Source organism: Ammospiza nelsoni, chromosome 32 (genome assembly GCF_027579445.1).
Source record: "Ammospiza nelsoni isolate bAmmNel1 chromosome 32, bAmmNel1.pri, whole genome shotgun sequence".
NCBI lineage: Eukaryota > Metazoa > Chordata > Aves > Passeriformes > Passerellidae > Ammospiza > Ammospiza nelsoni.
This window is the reverse complement of record NC_080664.1, coordinates 1,708,366-1,730,618: the sequence shown is the minus strand read 5'-3', so window position 1 is coordinate 1,730,618 and position 22,253 is coordinate 1,708,366. Positions and strand designations below refer to the sequence as shown.

At 67.0% G+C, this 22,253-nt stretch overlaps 1 protein-coding gene across 1 annotated transcript in view; it reads left to right on the top strand.

Annotated features, from left to right (window-relative positions):
• The first annotated feature begins 480 nt into the window (after positions 1-480).
• The window catches only part of KIF5A (kinesin family member 5A), a 22,103-nt gene continuing 330 nt past the window's right edge, over positions 481-22,253 (top strand). The window contains exons 1-16 of the mRNA XM_059491152.1: positions 481-1,231; positions 4,408-4,495; positions 5,057-5,130; positions 5,508-5,612; positions 6,425-6,473; positions 7,249-7,304; positions 7,423-7,510; positions 8,763-8,887; positions 10,560-10,664; positions 11,924-12,072; positions 14,015-14,163; positions 15,427-15,620; positions 16,131-16,199; positions 17,486-17,692; positions 19,767-19,913; positions 20,933-21,121. Of these exons, the coding sequence (XP_059347135.1) occupies positions 1,103-1,231; positions 4,408-4,495; positions 5,057-5,130; positions 5,508-5,612; positions 6,425-6,473; positions 7,249-7,304; positions 7,423-7,510; positions 8,763-8,887; positions 10,560-10,664; positions 11,924-12,072; positions 14,015-14,163; positions 15,427-15,620; positions 16,131-16,199; positions 17,486-17,692; positions 19,767-19,913; positions 20,933-21,121 (1,923 nt within the window). The 5' untranslated portion in view covers positions 481-1,102. The remainder of the gene's footprint in view (positions 1,232-4,407; positions 4,496-5,056; positions 5,131-5,507; positions 5,613-6,424; positions 6,474-7,248; positions 7,305-7,422; positions 7,511-8,762; positions 8,888-10,559; positions 10,665-11,923; positions 12,073-14,014; positions 14,164-15,426; positions 15,621-16,130; positions 16,200-17,485; positions 17,693-19,766; positions 19,914-20,932; positions 21,122-22,253) is intronic.

Here is a 22,253-nt window from a genome sequence, read left to right as displayed (position 1 = left end):
ACGCACAGGCCGGGTGGCACTGGGGGGCACCATGGTTGGGCCGCCCTTCTCACCCGCGGGAGACCCCCGGGTCAGCTCCGGCCCCCCCCGGGTCAGCTCCGGCCCCCCCCGGGTCAGCTCCGGCCCCCCCGCCGTGTTTGGGGGTCACCCGCAGGGGGCCCGGGCAGAGCCCCCGCTGTACCGGGGGTGGGGGGGATGAGTCAGGACCGCGGCCCTCCCGCGGGGGGGGCACCGAGCAGGGGGGCCGGGGGGGGGCTGGCCCAGCTCCCCCTCCCCAGCCGCACCCCCGGGGTCCCGTCCTGCCCCCCCCGCCGTGAATCAGCACTTTGGGGGGGTCCATCGCGCCCCCCCCTCAGTCCCGGCCACCTTAAGAGCCGCGGGCGGCTCCACCTTAAGGCGGGGGAGGGGGCGCGGGGGGGCGGCCCCCCCCCACCCGCCGGTGCCGGGGCTGCAGTGGCGACAGCAGCGGTCACAGGAGCGGCGACAGCGGCAGCTGCGGAGCGTCAGCCCCGCCCGGCGCCGCCTCCCGCATCCTGCAGCCCCCGAGCCGCATCCCTGAGCGGCATCCTGCATCCCTGAGCGGCATCCTGCATCCTTGGGTACCACCCGCAGCCCTGGGTACCACCCTGCAGTGCTGAGCGGCATCCTGCATCCCTGAGCAGCATCCTGCATCATTGGGTACCACCCCTGAGCAACATCCTGCAGCGCTGAGCAGCATCCTGCATCCTTGGGCAGCATCCTGCATCCTTGGGTACCACCCGAGCAGCATCCTGCATCCCTGGGTACCACCTCTGAGCAACATCCTGCATCCCTGGGTACCACCCCGGGCAGCATCCTGCATCCTTGGTCAGCATCCTGCATCACTGAGCAGCATCTCAAGCCCTTGGGTACCACCCGGCGTCTCTCCTTGAGCAGCATCCTGCATCCCTGGGTACCACCCGGGCAGCATCCCTGAGCATCACCCCGCACCCTCGGGTCCCGCTCAGCACCCCCGGGTGCCGCCGTGCCCGCCGGTGCCCGCTGTCCCTTAGGCTGTGAGCAGCGCCCCGGGTGACCCCCCCCGGCCCGAGCCCCCCCGTGTGGAAGCCCCCCGAGCCCCGGCATGGCCGAGCCCAGCTCCGAGTGCAGCATCAAGGTCCTGTGCCGCTTCCGGCCGCTCAACCAGGCCGAGATCCTGCGGGGCGACAAATTCCTGCCCGTGTTCCAGGGGGACGACAGCGTCGTGCTGGGGGTGAGTCACGGGGGGGGGGCAGGGGCGGGGACCCCAACTTGGGGGGCGCTGTCATTTGGGGGGGGGGAGCAGATCCTGTTCGGGGGGGGGGGGAGCGCTGCTGGGTGTGGCCGCTCCCCCCGGGACCCTCCCCATGCCACCCCCCCCCTCCCATTTCCGAGGCTCCCGGCACTCCCAGTTTGCCCAGTGCAGATGGGGGGGGCACTCCCAGTTTGCCCAGTGCAGGATGGGGGCACTCCCAGTTTGCCCAGTGCAGATGGGGGCGCACTCCCAGTTTGCCCAGTGCAGGATGGGGAGGCACTCCCAGTTTGCCCAGTGCAGATGGGGGCGCTCCCAGTTTGCCCAGTGCGGGGGGGGCGGTGTTTACATGGAGCGGACACGCCCTGATCTCCCGGGGGGGCCCCAAAGCAGCCGCGGGGGGGGGGGGGGCGATGCCGCAGACCCCCCCCCGCCCCCCCCCGCGCTGCGGCCCTGCCCTTTGTTAGGGGCTCATCCTGGGGGGGGGGTGAGACCCCCAAAATATCGGCACCCAAAATATCGTCACCCCCAAAATATCGGCTCCCCCAAAATATCGGCCCCCCCAAAATATCGGCCCCCACAAAATATCGGCACCCCCAAAATATCGGCCCCCCCAAAATATCGGCACCCAAAATATCGGCCCCCCCAAAATATCGGCTCCCTCAAAATATCGGCCCCCCCAAAATATCGGCACCCAAAATATCGGCCCACCCAAAACATCGGCACCCCCAAAATATCGGCTCCCCCAAAATATCGACTCCCCCAAAATATCGGCACCCAAAATATCGGCATCCTCAAAATATCGGCACCCCCAAAATATCGGCACCCCATAACGGCCCCCCCCTTGTCTAAGGGGTCTGTGGGGGGGGAAGAGACGGTCCCGGGGGGACAACGGGGTGGGGGACGCGGAGGGGTCCGTAAATGGGTCGGGGTCCACGGATGGGGGTCCTTAAATGGGGGTGTCCGTGGGTGCAGGAGGGGTCCGTGGGTGCTGGGGGGGGGTGTCCGTGCATGGGGGGGGCAATAGATGTGGAGTCCGTGGATTGGGGGGGGTCCATAGATGGGGGCTCCATAGATTGGGGGGTCCGTGGGTGCGGGGCTCCGTGCACAGGGGGCTCCGTGGGTGCGGATGGTCTGCAGATGGGGGGTCCGTGGATGCGGGGGGGGTCTGTGGATGGGGGGTTCATACATGGGGGGGTCCGTGGATGCGGGGGGGGTCCGTGGATGGGGGGGTTCATGCACGGGGGTGTCCGTGGATGCGGGGGGGGGGGTCTGTCCGCCCGGGGCTGTGTCGGTGCGGCGGTGCCGGCGCAGTGCGGGGGTTGCGGGGTTGCGGGAGCGGGGGGAGCTGCGGGGTTGGCGCTGCGGGTCGGGGCTGTGGGGCAGGGCCGGGGGGCGCTGGGATGGGGGTGCGGGGCAGGGGAGGATGGGGGTGCGGGGGGTGCGGGGGGGGTGCGTGACCGGCGGCGGGCGGGGCCGCGGAGCTGCGGCGGCTGCGGGGCCCAGGGGGGGCCGGCACCGGCTGTGCCCGAGCCCCCGAGGCTCCCGTGTGTCCCCGTGTCCGTGTGTCCCCGTGTCCGGCTGTCCCGTGCCCGTTTGTCCTCATGTCTGTCTGTCCCCATGGCCCTGTGTCCGTTTGTCCCCGTGGCCGTGTGTCCGTGTGTGCCCGTGGCCCTGTGTCCCCATGTCTGTCTGTCCCCATGGCCTTGTGGCCGTGTGTCCCCGTGGCCGTGTGTCCCCGTGTCCGGCTGTCCCGTGCCCGTTTGTCCTCATGTCTGTCTGTCCCCATGGCCGTGTGTCCGTGTGTGCCCGTGGCCCTGTGTCCCCATGTCTGTCTGTCCCCATGGCCTTGTGGCCGTGTGTCCCCGTGGCCGTGTGTCTCCGAGCCCCCCGTCTGTCCCCGTGTCCGTGTGTCCCCGGGTCCGTGTGTCCCCATGTCTGTGTGTCCCTATTTCCGCCTGTCCCCGCGTCTCTGTGTCCGTCTGTCCCCATGTCCGTCTGTCCCCATGTCCCAATGTCCCCGTATCCGTCTGTCCGTCTGTCCCCATTGTCCGTCTGTCCCCGCGTCCCGGCTCAGCACCGGGGCCTGGACAGCTCCCGGAGTGGGAGGAGCTGGGGGGGTCTCCGGGGGTCTCTGGGCGTGTAGGGGTCTCTGGGGGTGTCTGGCTCTCTATGGGGGCTCTGGGGGGGGTCTGGAGGGTCTCTGGGGGTGTCTGGCTGTCTATGGGGGCTCTGGGGGAGGTCTGTGGGGTCTCTGGGGGCCATTGGGGGTCTTTGGGGGTCTCTGGGGAGCTGAGGGCTCTGACAAACCACAGCATTTATGGGGGCTGTGAGGGTCCCTGGGGGTCTGGGGGGCAGCTAAGGGGTCTGGGGGGGCTATGGAGGGCTGGGGGTCTGCGGGGTGGCTGAGGTGCCCATGGGGGTCTTTGTGGGATTGGGCACCTATGGGGGTCTATGGTGGTCTGTCGGGGTCTGTGGAGGGCTGGGGGGTCTGCAGGGTGGCTGGGGTCCCCAGAGGGGTCTGTGGGGGTCTGTGGGGGCTATGGCTGTCTATAGGGAGGCTGAAGGGTCTATGGGGGTCTGTGGGGGGCTGACTGTTCTCTGGTGGTGTGAGGGGGGCTAGGGGGTCTATGAGGAGGCTGAGGGGTCCTTGGGGGTTTGTAGGGCTGTGGGGGGTCTGTGGGGGTCTGTGGGGAATTATGGGGGAGTCTGGAGAGTTTTGGGGGTCTGTGGAGGGCCCAGGGGTCTGTGGGGTCTATGGGGAGTTATGGGGGTCCATGGGGAAGTCTGGAAGGCTCTGGAGGTCTGTGAGAGGATTTGGAGAGGGGGGTCTCTCTGTGTGGATATCGTTGGCCGGGGGTGTGTAGGGGCTGGGTCCCTGAATGGAGGGTTCAGGGGGGGTACCGGGGGTACAGAATGAGACCCCCCAGGTCCCCTTCCCTTACCGGGACCCCCTGAGGGGCCCTGAGGCTGCGCCAGCCCCCAGAGCCTCGGGGGGTCCCTGTGGATGGTACAGGGGGGTCTTGGGCCAGGGTCCCCCGTGTCTGTGCCGGGGTCTCTGGCTGGTGTTGGGGGGGGTCTCCGGATGGTGCCCCCCGTGTCCCGGGGGGGTTTCTCGGCCCGGTGACCCCGTGTCTGTCCCCTGTCCCCCCCCCCAGGGCAAGCCGTACGTGTTCGACCGCGTGTTCCCCCCGAACACCACGCAGGAGCAGGTGTACCACGCGTGTGCCATGCAGATCGTCAAGGGTGAGCGACACTGGGGACAGCGAGGACAGCTGGGGACACAAGGGACCGGGAACAGCGTGGGGACAGTCTGGGGACAGCCCTGCGTGGGACAGCCTGGGGACAGCGCGGGGAGAGCCCGGGGAGAGCCTGGGGACAGCGGGGACAGCTGGGGACAGTCGGGGGACAACCTGGGTGGGACAGCGTGGGGACAGCGCGGGGAGAGCCTGGGGACAGCGTGGGTGGGACAGCCTGGGACAGCCTAAGGACAGCCTGGGGACAGCCTGGGGACAGCCTGGGTGGGACATCCTGGGACAGCCCGGGGACAGTCTGGGGACAGAGCAGGGAGAGCATGGGGACAGCGCGGGGACAGAGCAGGGAGAGCCCGGGGACAGCGTGGGGACAGCCCATGGGGAGCGCGGGGACAGCCCAGAGAGAGCCCAGGGACACGAGGGACAACCTGGGGACGGCCCTGGGTGGGACAGCGTGGGGACAGCGCGGTGTTTGGGTGTCCCGGGGATGTTTGGGGCTCCGGGGTGTTGTCTGGCGGTCCCGGGGGTCCCCAATCCCCTCTCTCCCCCCCAGATGTGCTGGCCGGGTACAACGGCACCATCTTCGCCTACGGACAGACATCGTCGGGCAAGACCCACACCATGGAGGTGGGGGGCACTGGGGGAACTGGGGGGCGGGGCTTTCGGGGGGCACTGGGGGGTTTGGGGGGCACTGGGGGGACACTGGGGACACTGGAGGCACAGGGGCACTGGGAGAGCTTTGGGGGGTATGGGGGCTTTGGAGGTCATTGGGGGCACTGGGAGCACTGGGGGGTTTTGGGGGGCACTGGAGGCTTTAGGGGGGCATTGGGGGCACTGGGGACATTGATGGCGCTGGGAGCATTGAGGGGGTTTGGGGGGGCCCTGGTGGGGTTTTGGGGGACATTGGGAGCGCTGGGGGTTTTGGGGGGCACTGGTGGGGTTTTGGGGGGCACTGGGGGGGCCCTGGCTCCCCCCGGGGGTCTCAGCGCCCCCCGCCCCCCCAGGGGAAGCTGCACGACCCGCAGCAGATGGGGATCATCCCCCGCATCGCCCGCGACATCTTCAACCACATCTACGCCATGGACGAGAACCTGGAGTTCCACATCAAGGTGGGCACGGGGGGCACTGGGGGCACTGTGGGGTCATTGGGGGTACTGAGGGCACTGGGAGAACTGGGAATTGCTGGGGGGGGGCACTGGGAGGCGTCGGGCAGAGCACTGGGAGCACTGGGAGCACTGGGGGGGCACTGGAAGGGACTGGGAGCACAGGGAGGGGCACTGAGGGCAATGTGGGGGCACTGGAGGGCACTGGAAGCATTGGGGGGGCACTGGGAGGGCACTGGGAGCATTGGGGGGGCACTGGGGGGGCACTGGGAGCATTGGGGGGGTACTGGGAGGGCACTGGGAGCATTGGGGGGCACTGGAGGGCACTGGAAGCATTGGGGGGGTACTGGAGGGCACTGGAAGCATTGGGGGGGCACTGGGGGGCACTGGAAGCATTGGGGGGCACTGGAGGGCACTGGAAGCACTGGGGGGGCACTGGGAGGGCACTGGGAGCATTGGGGGGGCACTGGGGGGGCACTGGGAGCATTGGGGGGGCACTGGGGGCACTGGGAGAGCTGGGGGGCACTGGAGGGGCACTGGGGGCACTGGGAGCATTGGGGGGGCACTGGGGGCACTGGGAGCATTGGGGGGGCACTGGGGGGGCACTGGGAGAGCTGGGGGGCACTGGAGGGGCACTGGGGGCACTGGGAGCATTGGGGGGGTACTGGGGGGGCACTGGGAGAGCTGGGGGGCACTGGAGGGGCACTGGGGGCACTGGGAGCATTGGGGGGGGCACTGGGGGGCACTGGGGGGGGCACTGTGGGATCGGCCCGCGCTGCCGCCCAACCCCCACCCCCTTCCCCCCCCCACCCCCCCAGGTTTCCTACTTTGAGATTTACCTGGACAAGATCCGGGACCTGCTGGACAGTGAGTGGGGGGCACTGGGGGGACTGGGAGGGTACTGGGTGGTTACTGGGAGCACTGGGAGGCACTGAGTGATTACTGGGAGGTTATTTGGAGCACTGGGAGGTTACTGGGAGGCACTGAGTGGTTACTGGGAAGCACTGGGAAGCACTGGGTATTTACTGGGTGGTTACTGGGAGGCACTGGGTGGTTACTGGGAGCACTGAGAGGCACTGAGTGGTTACTGGGAGGTTATTGGGAGCACTGGGTGTTTACTGGGTGGTTACTGGGAGGCACTGGGTGGTTACTGGGAAGCACTGGGTGGTTACTGGGAGGCACTGGGTGTTTACTGGGTGGTTACTGGGAGGCACTGGGTGGTTACTGGGAAGCACTGGGAAGCACTGGGTGGTTACTCGGTGGTTACTGGGAAGAACTGGGAGGTTACTGGGAAGCACTGGGTGGTTACTGGGAGGCACTGGGTGGTTACTGGGAGGCACTGGGTGTTTACTGGGTGGTTACTGGGAGGCACTGGGTGGTTACTGGGAGGTTACTGGGAGGCACTGGGAGGTTACTGGGAAGCACTGGAAGGTTACTGGGAGGTTACTGGGAGCACTGGGTGGTTACTGGGAAGCACTGGGAGGTTACTGGGAGGTTACTGGGAAGCACTGGGAGGTTACTGGGAAGCACTGGGAGGTTACTGGGAGGTTACTGGGAGCACTGGGTGGTTACTGGGAAGCACTGGGAGGTTACTGGGAGGTTACTGGGAGCACTTTGTGACCCCACCCCCGTGTCCCACCAGTGACCAAGACCAACCTGTCGGTGCACGAGGACAAGAACCGGGTCCCCTACGTCAAGGTGAGGGGTCCTGGGGGGGGCACTTCGGGGAGGGGGGAGGGGCGGGGGTCACTCCGGGGGTGGGGGATGGGCTGGGGTCTCCCCGAGCCCCCCCGGTCACCCCACACCCCCCCCCCAGGGCTGCACCGAGCGCTTCGTGTCCAGCCCCGAGGAGATCCTGGACGTGATCGATGAGGGGAAATCCAACCGGCACGTGGCTGTCACCAGTGAGCGACACCGGCGACACCGGGGGGGACACTGGGGGGCACAGGGGAAATTGGGGGCGCGGGGGGCACGGGGAATACGGGGCACACAGAGGGGGTACACGGGGTGGCACTGGGACATTCATGGCTGTCACCAGTGAGCGACACCAGGGGACACTGGGGGGACACGGTGGGCGTGGGGGAGCGTGGGGGACATGGGGGCACTGAAGACAGGGGGGACATGGGGGGACACTGGGGACACTGGGGACACTGGGGACATGGGGGATACGGGGACATTAGGGACATGGGGGACACTGGAGAGCATGGGGGGATATGGCGACATGGGGGGACATGGGGACACCGAGGACATTGGGGACAGGGGATGGACAAGGGGGACATGGGGGGCAGGGGAGGCAGGGGGACATGGGGGACATGGAGGGATATGGGGGACACAGGGGACACCAGGGACACTGCGAGGACACAGGGACATGGGGACATCATGGGGGCACGGGGGACGTGGGGGGCATAGGGGACATCATGGGGGACATGGGGGACACTGAGGGATACGGGGGACACTGAGGGCATGGAGGGCACAGGGGGGACATAGGGGGCATGGGGGACATGAGGGGCACTGGGGATAGGGGGACATGGGGACAGGGGAGGGACAAGGGGGACACGGAGATATGGGGGGTATGGGGGGATGGGGACATGCGGGGACACTGGGGACATGGGGAACCCTGGGGATATGAGGACACGTGGACAGCGGAGGGACAAGGGGGACATGGGGGGACATGGGGACACTGAGGACGTTGGGGACATGGGAGAACATGAGGACATGGGGACACTGGGGGCACGGGAGGCATGGGTGCATGGAGGGACATGGGGGACATGGGGACATGGGGGGCATGGGGACACTGGGGACACTGGGGGGACACGGGGACGTCATGGGGGATATAGGGGACACTGAGGACATGGAGGAACATGGGGGGGGGCATGGGGTGCAGGGGGACACTGCGGGGTCCCTGGGTGGCGCAGGGGGGCACTGAGGGGTCCCGGTGCTGTTTCGGGGGGCAGTGCCAGCCCCGTGCCCACACCCGTGCCACCTGTGCCCGCCGACATGAACGAGCACAGCTCCCGGTGTCCGTTTGGGGTGCAGGGGGGCACCGCGAGGTCCCGGAGCTGTTTCGGGGTGCAGGGGGGCACTGAGGGGTCCCGGTGCCCGTTTTGGGGGACAGTGCCAGCCCCGTGCCCACACCCGTGCCCCCTGTGCCCGCAGACATGAACGAGCACAGCTCCCGCAGCCACAGCATCTTCCTCATCCACATCAAGCAGGAGAACGTGGAGACCGAGCAGAAACTGAGCGGGAAACTCTACCTGGTGGACCTGGCGGGCAGCGAGAAGGTGCGGGCACAAAAAACGGGAACCCCAAAAGTAGGAGGGGACCCCAAAGGTGGGGAACCCAAAGGGAGGGCACCCCAAAGGTGGAGGCACCCCAAAAGGAGGCACCCTAAATGTGGGGACCCAAAAAGTGGGGGACCCCAAAAGTGGGGGCACTCCAAAGATAGGGACCCCAAAAGTGGGGGCACCCTAAAGGTGGGAGGGACCCCAAAAGTGGGGGCACCCCAAAAGGGGGGGACATCAGGGGTGGGGACCCCAAATGCGGGGGGAGCGAGAAGGTGGGGGTCGCCAGGGGCCGGTACCCCAAATGTGTGGGCACCCCAATGGTGGGGTACCCCAAAAGTGGGGCACCCCAGGGCTGGGGGCACCCCAAAAGTGGGGCACCCCAAAGGGGAGGAAACAAAATGTGGGGGACTCCAAAAGTGGGACACCCCAAAAGAGGGCACCTCAAATGTAGGGGGAGCCCAAAAGTGGGCACCCCAAAGGTGGGGGCCCCAAATTTGGGGGATTTCAAGGCTGGAGGACCCCAGGGGTGGGTGGGCTACAAATGTGAGGGCACCAGGGGTGGGGGCACCCCAAAGATGGGGTACCCCAAATGTTGGGACCCCAAAGGCGGGGGCACCCCAGGGGTGGGGGAAAACCAAATGCGGGGATTCCAAAGTGGAGGACACCTCAAAAGTGGGGCACCCCAAATGTGGAGGCACCTCAAATGTGGGGGGACCCCAGAGCTGCAGAAATGCAGAGCTGGGGGTGCAGGGGGAAGGGGGATGGACTGGGGGGGCACTGGGAGCACTGGGAGGGCACTGCGGGGGTGTCCCCCCTGGAGGGTGGAGCCTGGGGGCGTTCATGACATTTTGGGGGGCATTGGGGGGGCATTGGGGGGGTGAGAACACTTTGCAGGAGTCCATGGAGTTTGGGGGGATATTGGGGTTTGGGGGGGCGATTGGAGGGTGGGGGCCTGGGGCAGCCTGGGGGGTCTTGGGGGGACTTTGGCGCTCTGTGGGACACTGGGAGGGCGGGGGTCTTGGGGGGACAGTGGGTTTTGGGGGGCCATTGGGGACATTTTTGGGGCTCAATGGATTTTTTTAGGGCCATTGGGGTTTGGGGCCATTGGGGTTTTTTGGAGCCATTGGGGTTTGGGGCCATTGAGGTTTTTGGGGGCCATTTTTGGGTCATTTGGGTTCTTCATGTTGGGGTTTGGGGGTCAATGGGGCTTTTGGGGCTATTGGGGCCATTTTTGGGGCTGTTGGGGTTTGGGGTCAGTGGGACTTTTGGGGCCATTGGGGTTTTTTGGGGCTGTTGGGGTTTTTGGGGTTTGGGGCCATTGAGGTTTTTTGGGGCCATTGTGGCCATTGGGGTTTGGGGTCAATGGGATTTGGGGTTTTTGGGGGTTGTGGCCATTGGGGTTTGGGGTCAATGGGATTTGGGGTTTTTGGGGGTTGTGGCCATTGGGGTTTGAGGCTGTTGCAGCTTGGGGCCATTGGGGTTTGGGCCCATTGGGGTTTCAGGACCGTCAGTCAGGGTGGGGGTCTCTGGGTGCGGGCTGTTGGCACTGGGGGCGTCTCTTGCCTGGTGGGACCCTTGGGTTGGGCTCTGGGGCCATCCCTGTGAGGGGTCCCTGGGGTCGGGGGGCACACGGGGGGTCCCTGAGCCACCCCCCCCCTACCTTTCCCAGGTGAGCAAGACGGGCGCTGAGGGCGCCGTGCTGGACGAGGCCAAAAACATCAACAAATCCCTGTCGGCGCTGGGCAACGTCATCTCTGCGCTGGCCGAGGGCACGGTGAGACCCCCGGAGCCCCCCCGAGCCCCCCGGAGCCCCCCGGGGGTCCTGGGAGAGCCTTGCCCAGCCCCCCCCAATCCTTCCCCTCCTGCTGAGCCCCCTCGGGGGTCCTGGGGTGGGGAGACCCCCCTGAGGCCCCCCCGTGTGTCCCACCCTGCTGAGCCCCCTGCAGGGGTTCTGGGAGGGGGACACCCCTCGACCCCCTGTGTCGCCAACCCGAGCCCCTGTCCCCGCTGTGTGTGTTCCCTGTCCCCCGTGTGTCTCTCTGTCCCCCATGTGTGCCCAACCCGAGCCCCTCGTCCCCCCCGTCCCACTCCCATGTGTCCCCCTGAGCCCTCTGCCCCCTGTTTGTCCCCAACCCGCCCCCCTTGTCCCCCGTGTGTGTCCCTGAGCCCGCTGTCCCCATATGTCCCCAACCCCGCCCCCTGTCCCTCTGTCCCCCGTGTCCTCCTGAGCCCTCTGCTCCTCCCATGTCCTCCCGTATTCCCCCGAGCCCTTTGGCCCCCGTGTCCCACTCCCGTGTGTCCCCCCGTGTCCCCCCTCGCTGTCCCCCACCGAGACCCCCGTGTGTGTCCCTGAGCCCCCTGCCCCCCGTGTCCCACTCCCGCGTGTCTCTGATACCCTGTCCCCCTGTGTGTCCCCAACCCGAGCCCCCTGCCCACCCGCTGTCCCCCCGTGTCCCACTCCCGCGTGTCCCCCGTGTGTCCCTGAGCCCGCTGTCCCTATATGTCCCCAAGCCGAGCCCCCTGCCCCTCCTGTGTCTCTCTGCCCCCCACCCCGTGTCCCCAACCCGAGCCTGCTGTCCCTCGTGCCCCACTCCCGTGTGTGTCCCTGAGGCCCCTGCCCCCCCCGTGTCGCTGTGTCCCCCCGAGCCCGCTGTCCCCCGTGTGTGTCCCCGAGCCCCCTGTCCCCATTTGTCCCCAGCCCTGAGCCCGCTGTCCCCCGTGTGTGTCCCCCCGAGCCCCCTGTCCCCTTGTGGCTGTCCCTGAGCCCCCTGCCCACCCTCTGTCCCCCGTGTCCCACTTCCTCGCGTACGCCGCGTCCCCACGCTGTCCCCCGTGTCCCACTCCCGTGTGTGTCCCCTGTCCCCTCGTGTCCCCCCGTGTCCCCCTGAGCCCCCTGTCCCCATAAGTCCCCAACCCGAGCCCCCTGCCCCCTGTCCCCGAGTCCCCCGCCCTCCCGCTGTCCCCGTGTCCCTCCCCCGCGTGCCCCCGGTCCCCGCGGTGGTCCCGGTGCTGAGGCCGCCCCTCCCCCCGCAGAAGGCCTACGTGCCCTATCGCGACAGCAAGATGACGCGGATCCTGCAGGACTCGCTGGGCGGGAACTGCCGCACCACCATGTTCATCTGCTGCTCCCCGTCCAGCTACAACGACCAGGAGACCAAATCCACGCTCATGTTCGGCCAGAGGTGCGCCGGGGGGCGCCGAGACCCCCGAGCCACCCCCAGAGACCCCCTGAGACCCCCGGGAATGGGGGTGTCCAACCGCAGCCCCCAACACTGCCCCCCGAGCCACCCCGAGCCCCCTCAGAGACCCCCCTGAGCCCCCCGAGCCACCTCGAGCCCCCCGAACCCCCCTTTAATGGGGGTATCCCCCGAGCCCCCCGAGTTCCCCTGAGCCCCCCGGAATGGGGGTGTCCAACTGCAGCCCCCCAACACTGCCCCCCGAGCCACCCCGAGCCCCCCCGAGACCCCCCCGAGACCCCCAGAGCCACCTCGAGCCCCCCGGAGCCCCCCCTTTAATGGGGGTATCCCCCGAGCCCCCCGAGTTCCCCTGAGCCCCCCGGAATGGGGGTGTCCCCTGAGCCCCCCTGCTGCCCTCCGAGCCCCCCCAGAGCCCCCCGAACTGCCCCCGGAATGGGGGTGTCCAACCGCAGCCCCTCCCCCCGGGTGTCCCCATGGAGCCACCGCCCCCCGCTCCTGCCCAGAGCCCCCCGAGAGCCCCCCGAGACCCCCCCGGGGCACCCGTGGAGGGCAGCGCACCCCAACAGCGCCCAGTGCACCCCGAATTCACACAGCGCGCCCCAACCGTGCCTGCTGCACCCCGAATTCACACCGCGCACCCCAACAGCGCCCTGTGCACCCCAAATTCACACAGCGCACCCCAACCGTGCCTGCTGCACCCCGAATTCACACAGCGCACCCCAACAGCGCCCAGTGCACCCCAAATTCACACAGCGCACCCCAACAGCGCCTGCTGCACCCCGAATTCACACAGCGCACCCCAACCGTGCCTGCTGCACCCCAAATTCACCCATAGTGTACCACTGCACCCCACCTGCCCCCAGTACACCCTGACAGTGCCTGCTGCCCCCCGAATTCACACAGCGCACCCCAACTACACTCAGTGCACCCCGACTGCCCCCAGTGCACCCCAACAGCGCCTGCTGCACCCCAACTTCACCCACGGAGTCCCAGACAAACCCTGGCTGTCCCCAAATTCAGCCGGTGCACCCCAACCTCACCCACTGCACCCCAACAGCGCCTGCTGCACCCCAACTACACTCAGTGCACCCCCACTGCTCCCAGGGCACCCCAATTTCACCCGTGGTGTACCAGCGCGCCCCAGCTGCTCCCAGTGCGCCCCAACAGCGCCTTGATGCACCCCGAATTCACCCAGTGCGCCCCAACAGCGCCTGCTGCACCCCAAATTCACACATGGAATCTCAGCCGCACCCCTACGGCCCCCAGTGCACCCCAACTTCACCCAATGCACCCCAACAGCGCCTGCTGTACCCCGACTGTCCCCAGTACACCCCAATTGCCCTCAGTGCACCCCCACTGCCCCCCCTGCACCCCAAGTTCCCCCAGTGCACCCCAAATTCACCCATGGTGTCCCAGCCACACCTTGGCTGCCCCCAGTGCACCCCAACTTCTCCCAGTGCACCCTGAGTGCCCCCTGCACCCCAAATTCACCCAGTGCACCCCGAGTGCCCCCAGTGCACCCCAAATTCACCCAGTGCACCCCCGAGTGCACCAGTTTTGGGATGCCAGTTTTGGGATGCCAGTTTGGGGGTGCCAGTTTTGAGGTGCCAGTTTTGAGGTGCCAGTTTGGGGTGCCAGTTTTGGGTGCCAGTTTGGGGTGCCAGTTTTGGGGTGCCAGTTTGGGGTACCAGTTTTGGGGTGCCAGTTTTGGGGTGCCAGTTTTGGGGGTGCCAGTTTTGGGGGTGCCAGCTTTGCGGTGCCTGTTTGGGGTGCCAGTTTAGGGGTGCCTGTCTGGGGGTGCAAGTTTGGGGTACCAGTTTTGGGGTGCCTGTTTGGGTTCCAGTTTAGGGGTGCCAGTTTGGGGTGCCAGTTTTGGGATGCCAGTTTGGGATGCCAGTTTGGGGTGCCAGTTTTGGGGTGCCCGCAGGGCCAAGACCATCAAGAACACGGCCTCGGTGAACCTGGAGCTCACGGCCGAGCAGTGGAAGAAGAAATTCGAGAAGGAGAAGGAGAAGAACAAAGCGCTGAGAGAGAGCCTGGCCCGGCTGGAGGCGGAGCTGAGCCGCTGGAGGAGCGGTGAGGGCACCCCCAAAATGGGGGCACCCCCGAAATGGGGGAACCTTGAAAATGGGGGCACCAAAAACGGGGGCACCCCCAAAATGAGGGAACCCTGAAAATGGGGGCACCCTGAAAATGGGGATATCCCCAAAATGGGGGCACCCCCAAAATGGGGGCACCCCCAAAATAGGTGGGCACCGAGATTGGGGGCACCCCGAGATTGGGGAGACCCCGAGAGCTGGGGGGACACCCTGAGATTGGGGGCACCCCGAAAATGGGGGGACCCGAAAATGGGGGCGCCACGAGATTGGGGAGACCCCGAGAGCTGGGAGGGCACCCGAGATTGGGGAAACCCCGAAACTGGGGGGGACCCCGAGAGCTGGGGGCACTCCGTGGCACCCCGAGATTGGGGGCACCCCGAGATTGGGGGGGGTCCCTGAGATTGGGGGCATCCAGAGATCTGGGGGGACCCCGAGAGCTGGGGGAGGACCCCCACATCTGGGGGGGACTCCGGGGCACCCCGACATCTGGGCGTGGACCCCGAGATTGGGGGCACCCCGAGAGCTATGGGGGACCCTGGGGCCCCCCGAGAGCTGGGGAGGCACCCCGAGTTTGCGGGGACAGCCCGACATCTGGGGGAGACCCTGGGGCACCCCACAGGCCCCCAGCCCCGCTGGGGAAACTGAGGCACAGTCTGCCCCATGGGGGGGCACCCTGGGACCGGGAGGGCCATCAGGAGATGTGGGGGGACCCCAAAGGGAGAGGGACCCCAACTGTGGGAAGGGGATCCCAAGTCTGGGGAGGGAGGGGACCCCAGATGTGGGAAGGGCCCCCAAATACTGGAGGGGACCCCAACTGCGGGGAGGGGACCCCAAGTCTGGGGAGGAACCCCAGCCATGGGGAGGGACCCCAGATGTGGGAAGGGGACCCCAAAAGCCCCCAGTGGAGACCTCGAGGCCACGTCCTTCATTGAAGGAGGCTGAGCTGGGAGGGGACCCCAACCCCTGGGGACACCCCGAGATCCGGAACAGGGACCCCACCCCAGAGATACCCGGAGATCGGGGGTGCCCCCAGCCCTGGGACACCCCACAATTGGGGGGACCCCACCCCAGGGACACCCCGAGATCCTGGGGTACCCCCACCCTTAGGGCACCCCGAGACTGGCGGGACCCCCACCCCAGGGACACCCCGAGATCGGGGGTACCTCGCTCCTGAAGGGCACCCCAAAATCGGGGGGTACCCCATCCCTCGAGGGGGTCTCTGAGGCCGTGCCCCCCCCAGGCGAGGCCGTGCCCGAGACCGAGCAGCTGAGCGAGGCCGAGGCGGGCACGGGGCCGGGCGAGGGCCCGGGGGGCGCCCCCGAGGAGCCCCCCCTGAACGACAACAGCTCCTCCATCGTCATCCACATCTCGGACGAGGAGCGCCACAAGTACGAGGAGGAGATCCGCAAGCTCTACAAGCAGCTGGACGACAAGGTGGGGACCCCTGGAACAGAGGGGACCCCCCGGAGCTGCCAGGAGCCCCCCAGACCTGCCAGGGACCCCCAAGAGCCCTGAGAGCCCCAGGACACCCGGGGACATCCCAGTGTGCCCAGCAGCCCCCAGAGCCTCAGCGTGGCGGGACTGGGACCCCCTGTTAGCTCCCAGTGCCCCCCAGTTCCCCCCAGTTCCTCCCAGTTCCCCTTAATTTCCCCTTGGCAGCTCCCAGTTCCCCCTGGCAGCTCCCAGTTCTGCCCAGTTCCCTCCTGGCAGTTCCCAGTTCCCTCCAGTTCCCCCAGTTGCCCCCAGATCCCCCTTGGAGCTCCCAGTTCCCCCAGTTCCCCCCTGGCAGTTCTCCCAGTTCCCCCCAGTTGCCCCCAGTTCCCCCTGGCAGCTCCCAGTTCCCCCCAGTTCCCCCAGTTCCCTCCTGGCGGTTCCCTGTTCCCCTCAGTTTCCCCCAGTTCCCCCCAGCCCCCCGGTGACCCCTGTGCCCCCCTGTCCCCCCAGGATGACGAGATCAACCAGCAGAGTCAGATCATGGAGAAGCTCAAGCAGCAAATGCTGGACCAGGAGGAGGTGAGGGCCCTGCCCCTCCCCCCCCACCGTGAGACCCCCTCTGTGTGACCCCCCCGGACCCCCCCCAGGGCCTGGGACCCCCCCCGGGACCCCACCCCAGCCTCCCCTGGGCCCCTCATCCTCAGTGCCTGGGACCCTCCAGAACCTGAGCCCCGGGACCCCCCCAGGCCTCCCTTGGGACCCCCCCGGGACCCCCCCGGGACCCCCATTGTGACCCCAGGCTGACTCTGCCACTTTGGGACTGGCCCCCGGGACCCCCCATGACCTCTCAAACCCCCCAGGACCCCGAACCTCTGCCCCTGGACCCCTGGGTCTCCTGGGGGACCCTCCCATGACCTGTGGGACCCCCACTCTGACCCCTGGGACCTCACCATGACTTCTGGGACCCCCACTCTGATCCTTGTGTCCCCACCATGACCCCTGGGATGCCCACCATGACCCCTGGGACCCCCTCACTATGACCCTGTGCCCCCCCACTCTAATCCCTGGGACCCCCACCATGACCCCAGGGCCCCTCTGGGCCCCCCACTCAGCCCCCTGTGCCCCCCACCATGACCCCTGGGACCCCCACTCTGACCTCTTTGACCCCACCATGACCCCTGGCATGCCCACCATGACCCCCGAGACCCGATCATGACTCCGGGGACCCCTAAACTGACCCTTGGGACTCCCACCATGACCCCTGGGACTCCCACCGTGACCCTTGGGATGCCCACCACGACCCCTGGCACCCCTGCCCTGATCCCTGGGATGCCCACCATGACCTCTCAGACCCCCACTCTGATCCCTGGGACCCCGTCATGACACGTGGGACCCCCGCTCTGATGCTCGGCATGCCCACCAAGATTCCTGTGCCCCCCATTCTAATCCCTGGGACCCCCACCATGACCCCAGGGCCCCTCTGGCTCCCCAACTCTGATTCCTGGCGTGCCCACCATGACCCGTTAGGACCCTCCACCATGACCCCTGGCATGCCCACCGTGACCCCTGAGACCCTCCCATGACCTCTGGGACCCCCACCATGACCCCAGGGCCCCCTCTGGCCCCCAACTCTGATTGCTGGCATGCCCACCATGACCTGTGGAACCCCTACTCTGATCCCTGGCGTGCCCACCATGACCTGTGGAACCCCCACCATGACCCCTGGCATGCCCACCGTGACCCCTGAGACCCTCCCATGACCTCTGGGACCCCACCATGACCCCAGGGCCCCTCTGGGCCCCCCACTCTGCCCCCTGTGCCCCCCCGTGCCCCCCGCCCTGACCCGGTGCCCGGTGCCCGGGCAGGTGCTGGCGGCGGCGCGGGGCGGGGGCGAGGCTGCCCGCCGGGAGCTGGCGGCGCTGCGGGCCGAGCACGGCGCGGCGCGGGCCGAGGTCACCGAGGTGCTGGCGGCGCTCGAGGAGCTCGCCCGGAGCTACGACCGCAAGGCCCAGGAGGCCGAGGACACCGGGAGGCACAACCGGCGGCTGGCGGACGAGCTGGCCCGCACCGAGGTGGGGACACCGGGACGGACACTGGGACACCGTGACAGACACTGGGACACTGGGACACCAGGACAGACAGCGGGACACTGGGACGGACACCAGGACAGAGGGACAGACACTGGGACACCGGGACAGACAGTGGGACACAGGGACGGACACCAGGACAGAGGGACGGACACTGGGACACCGGGACAGACAGGGGGTCAGGGACACCGGGAGGCACAACAGGCGGCTGGCGGACGAGCTGGCCCGCACCGAGGTGGGGACACAGGGACGGACACTGGGACACCGGGACAGACAGTGGGACACAGGAACAGCCTGGGACACTGGGATGGACACCAGGACAGACAGTGGGACACAGGGACAGACACTGGGACAGACAGCAGGACAGACACCAGGGACACCGGGACAGACCACAGGGTCAGGGACACTGGGACACCGGGACAGGCGAGGGGCCAGGGACACCGGGACAGACACCAGGACAGACACCAGGAGAAACACCGGGACAGGCTGAACTGCCACAGGGACATTGGGACACTGGGACAGACGCCGGGACAGACACTGGGACAGACAGCAGGGCACTGGGGGACCAGGGACACCAGGACAGACACCGGGACACCGGGACACCAGGACAGACAGGGGGCTAGGGACACCGGGAGGCACAACCGGCGGCTGGCCAGTGAGCTGGTCCACACCAAGGTGGGGACACCGGGACGGACAGCGGGACACTGGGACACCGGGACGGACACTGGGACACAGGGACAGTCCGGGACACTGGGATGGACACTGGGACAGACACGGGGACAGCCCAGGACAGCCACCAGGGCATCCACTGGGACACTGGGGGAAAGGGACAGACACGGAGACACCGAGACAGACAGGGGGCCAGAGACACCGGGACAGACAGTGGGACACCGGGACAGACAGTGGGACAGCCCCTGGGACACCGGGACAGACAGTGGGACACCGGGACAGACAGGGGGATAGGGACACCGGGACAGACACCGGGGCATCCACTGGGACACTGGGACAGACATCAGGACAGACAGCAGGACACCGGGACAGACACCAGGACAGCCTGCGGGGCCACAACCCCACTGGAAAACCCCACACGGAGCCCATCGGGACCCTCACCCTCTGCCACAGCCCCCCCAAAGCCCCCAGCCCCAAAGTGGGATGCTGGGAGCCGGGGACACCCCAAAACAGGAGCCTCAGACTGGGGAGCCCCCAAACCCCAAACTGGACCCCAAACAGGGGCACCCCCTCCCCTCAAGCCACACCCCAAAATGAGATTCCCCTCGACCAGAACAGAGGGTTCCCCCTTGCCTCAAACCAGTGCCCAAACTGGGAACCCAGCCCTGAACTGGGGTGCCAGGCTGGGTGCTCCCCTCGGGTGGGACCTTGGGGTGCCAGGGCTGGTGCCAGGGTGGTGGTTCCAGGATTCCTGAGGGGCACTGGGGGTGCCAGGATGGGCGGGACTGGGCAGCACTGGGCAGTACTGGGCGGTACTGGGAGACACTGGGAGGTACTGGGCAGCACCGGGAGGTACTGGGGTGTGCCAGGGCGTGCTGGGGGTGCCCGGTGTGGGTACCCGGGCAGCGGGGGCTCAGGCAGGGGCAGCTGGGGCACAGGATGTGCTGGGTGTGAGGGCACAGGGGATGCCAGGGCTGTCGGGGGGGCACAGAGGGCACAGGGGGCACAGGGGCTGCCAGGTCTGTCAGGGACAGCAGCGAGGGGCACAGGGGGCACAGGGGGTGCCCGGCACTGTTGGGGTGCTCATGTGCGGGGGTGCCCGGGAGGTGCCGCAGGATGTCCCGGCTGCGCCCTGGTAGCCCGGGGGCACCAGGGGGTGGCGGTGCCGCTGTCCGCGGTGCCAGCCCAGCCCTGTCACTGTCACTGTCGCTGTCCCCGGTGCCAGCCCAGCCCTGTCACTGTCGCTGTCGCTGTCCCCGGTGCCAGCCCTGTCACTGTCACTGTCGCTGTCCCCGGTGCCAGCCCAGCCCTGTCACTGTCGCTGTCGCTGTCCCCGGTGCCAGCCCTGTCGCTGTCGCTGTCCGCGGTGCCAACCCTGTCACTGTCGCAGGCCACCACGCTGTCACTGGAGTCGGAGCTGTCGCGGGCACGGGAGCTCGGGGGGCAGCAGCGGCGCCGCGCGGCCGAGGTGCTCAACGGGCTCCTGAGGGACCTGAGCGAGCTCAGCGCCCTCGTGGGCAGCGGCGACATCAAACTGGTGAGGGCACCGGGGCACGGGGGGCACGGGGGGGGCACGGGGAGGCATTGGGGGGTCTCGGGGGGCATGAGGGGCACGGAGGGGCACAAGGTGGAAGGGGTGGGGTTCTGTGCCCTGTGGGACGTGCCCCTGCCGTGCCCTCCCCACGTGTGGGGGTGTCCCTGCCATGCCTGTGCCATGCCTGTGCCATGCTGTGCCACGCTGTGCCTGTGCCATGCAGTGCCCACGGCGGAGCCGTGCCATGTCACACCCAGCTGTGTCGTGCCCATCCCGTGTCCCTTCCATGCCCATTCCGTGCCCATTCTGTGCCCATTCCGTGTCCCCGTGATGCCCGTGCCACACCCACCCCGTGCCAGGCGGTGCTGCCTGTGCCATGCCATGCCCATGACTTGCCAGTGCCATGCCCCTGCACTGCCCATGTCATCCCCCGTGTGTGCCGTCCCGTGCCACACTGTGCCCGAGACGTGCCTGCACCATTCAGTGCCATGCTGTGCTGTGCCATGCCCATGCCATGCTGTACCTGAGTGTGGTACACACCTGTGCCATGCTGTGCCGTGCCATACCCATGCTGTGCTCTGCCATGCCATGTTGTGCCATATCCATGCTGTGCTGTGCCACGCTGTGATGTGCATGCCATGCCATACCCACACTCTGCCATGCTGTGCCATTCCTGTGCCATGCCATACCCACACTGTGCCATTCCTGTGCCCGCTGCCCTGCCATGCCGTGCTGTACCGTGCCATACCATGCCATACCCACACTGTGCCCTGCTGTGCCATGCGGTACCCTGCCATGCCATACCCACACTGTGCCATGCCATGCCATGCCATATCCACATTGTGCCCTGCCGTGCCGTGCCATACCCACACTGTGCATGCCATGCTATGCTGTGCCGTATTGTGCCATACCATACCCACACTGTGCCCTGCCGTGCCATGCCATGCCATACCCACATTGTGCCCTGCTGTGCCGTGCCGTGCCATACCCACACTGTGCCCTGCGGTGCCCTGCGGTGCCAGCCGGTGGAGGTGAGCGGTGCCATCGAGGAGGAGTTCGCCGTTGCCCGGCTCTACATCAGCAAGATCAAGTCGGAGGTGAAGTCGGTGGTGAAGCGCTGCCGGCAGCTGGAGAACCTGCAGGTGGAGTGCCACCGCAAGCTGGAGGTGACGGGCAGAGAGCTGTCCTCGTGCCAGCTGCTCATCTCCCAGGTGTGCCAGGGCGGGCAGGGCACTGCCAGGGGACTCTGGGTCCGGGGGGCACAGGGGTTTGTGTCTCTGGGATTTGGCGGCACAGGGTTTGGTGGCCCAGGATCTGGTGGCACAGGGTTTTGTGTCCCTGGGTTTGGTGACACCAGGGTCTGGCAGCTCCAGGGTTTGGCAGTTCCAAAGTTTGGCAGCTGAAGGCTTTGGTGGCCCCAGAATTTGGTGGCCTGGGGCTCTGTGACACAGGTTTTGGTGGCACAAGGTTTAGTGGCTCAGGGTTGGGTGGCTCCAGGATCTGGTGGCACAGGGTTTTGTGTCCCTGGGGTTTGGTGACACCACGGCCTGACAGCTCCAGGATTGGCAGCTCAAAGCTTTGGTGGCTCCAGAGTTTGGTGGCCCCAGGGCTCTGTGACCCAGGTTTTGGTGGCCCAAGGTTTAGTGGCTCTGTGATTTGGTGACTTAAGGTTTAGTGTCCCTGGGATTTGGTGACACCAGGGTTTGACAGCTCCAAAGTTTGGTGGCCCCAGAATTTGATGGCCTGAAGGTCTGTGACCCAGGTTTTGGTGTCCCCAGACTTTGGTGGCCTGGGGGTTCTGTGACTCGGGGTTTGGTGGCCCAAGGTTTAGTGGCTCCAGAGTTTGGTGGCTCAGAATTTTGTGTCCCTGGGATTTGGTGACACCAAGGCTTGGTGGCTCTGAGGTTTGACAACTGAAAGCTTTGGTGTCCCCAGAATTTGGTGACTATGGGGTTCTGTGACCCAGCTGCTGGTGGCTTCAGGGTTTGGTGGCCTGGGTGTTCCGTGACCCAGGGTTTGGTGGCCCCAGAGTTTGGTTTCGCTGGGGTTGGGTCACCCTGGATTTCTCAGCCCTGGGTTTGGTGGCACCAGAATTTATTGGTCCAAGGGTTTGGTGGCCCTGCGTTTGGTGACCCCAGGGTTCAGGGGTCCTGGAGTTTGGGGACCCAGGGTTTGGTGACCCTGGGTCTGGTTTCCCTGGGGGTTTGGTGACCCTGGATTTCTCAGCCTGGGTTTGATGGAACCAGAGTTTATTGGTCCAAGGGTTTGGTGACCCCAGGGTTCAGTGAGCCTGGAGTTTGGGGACCCAGGTTTGGTGACCTGGGGGTTGGACTCCCCTGGGGG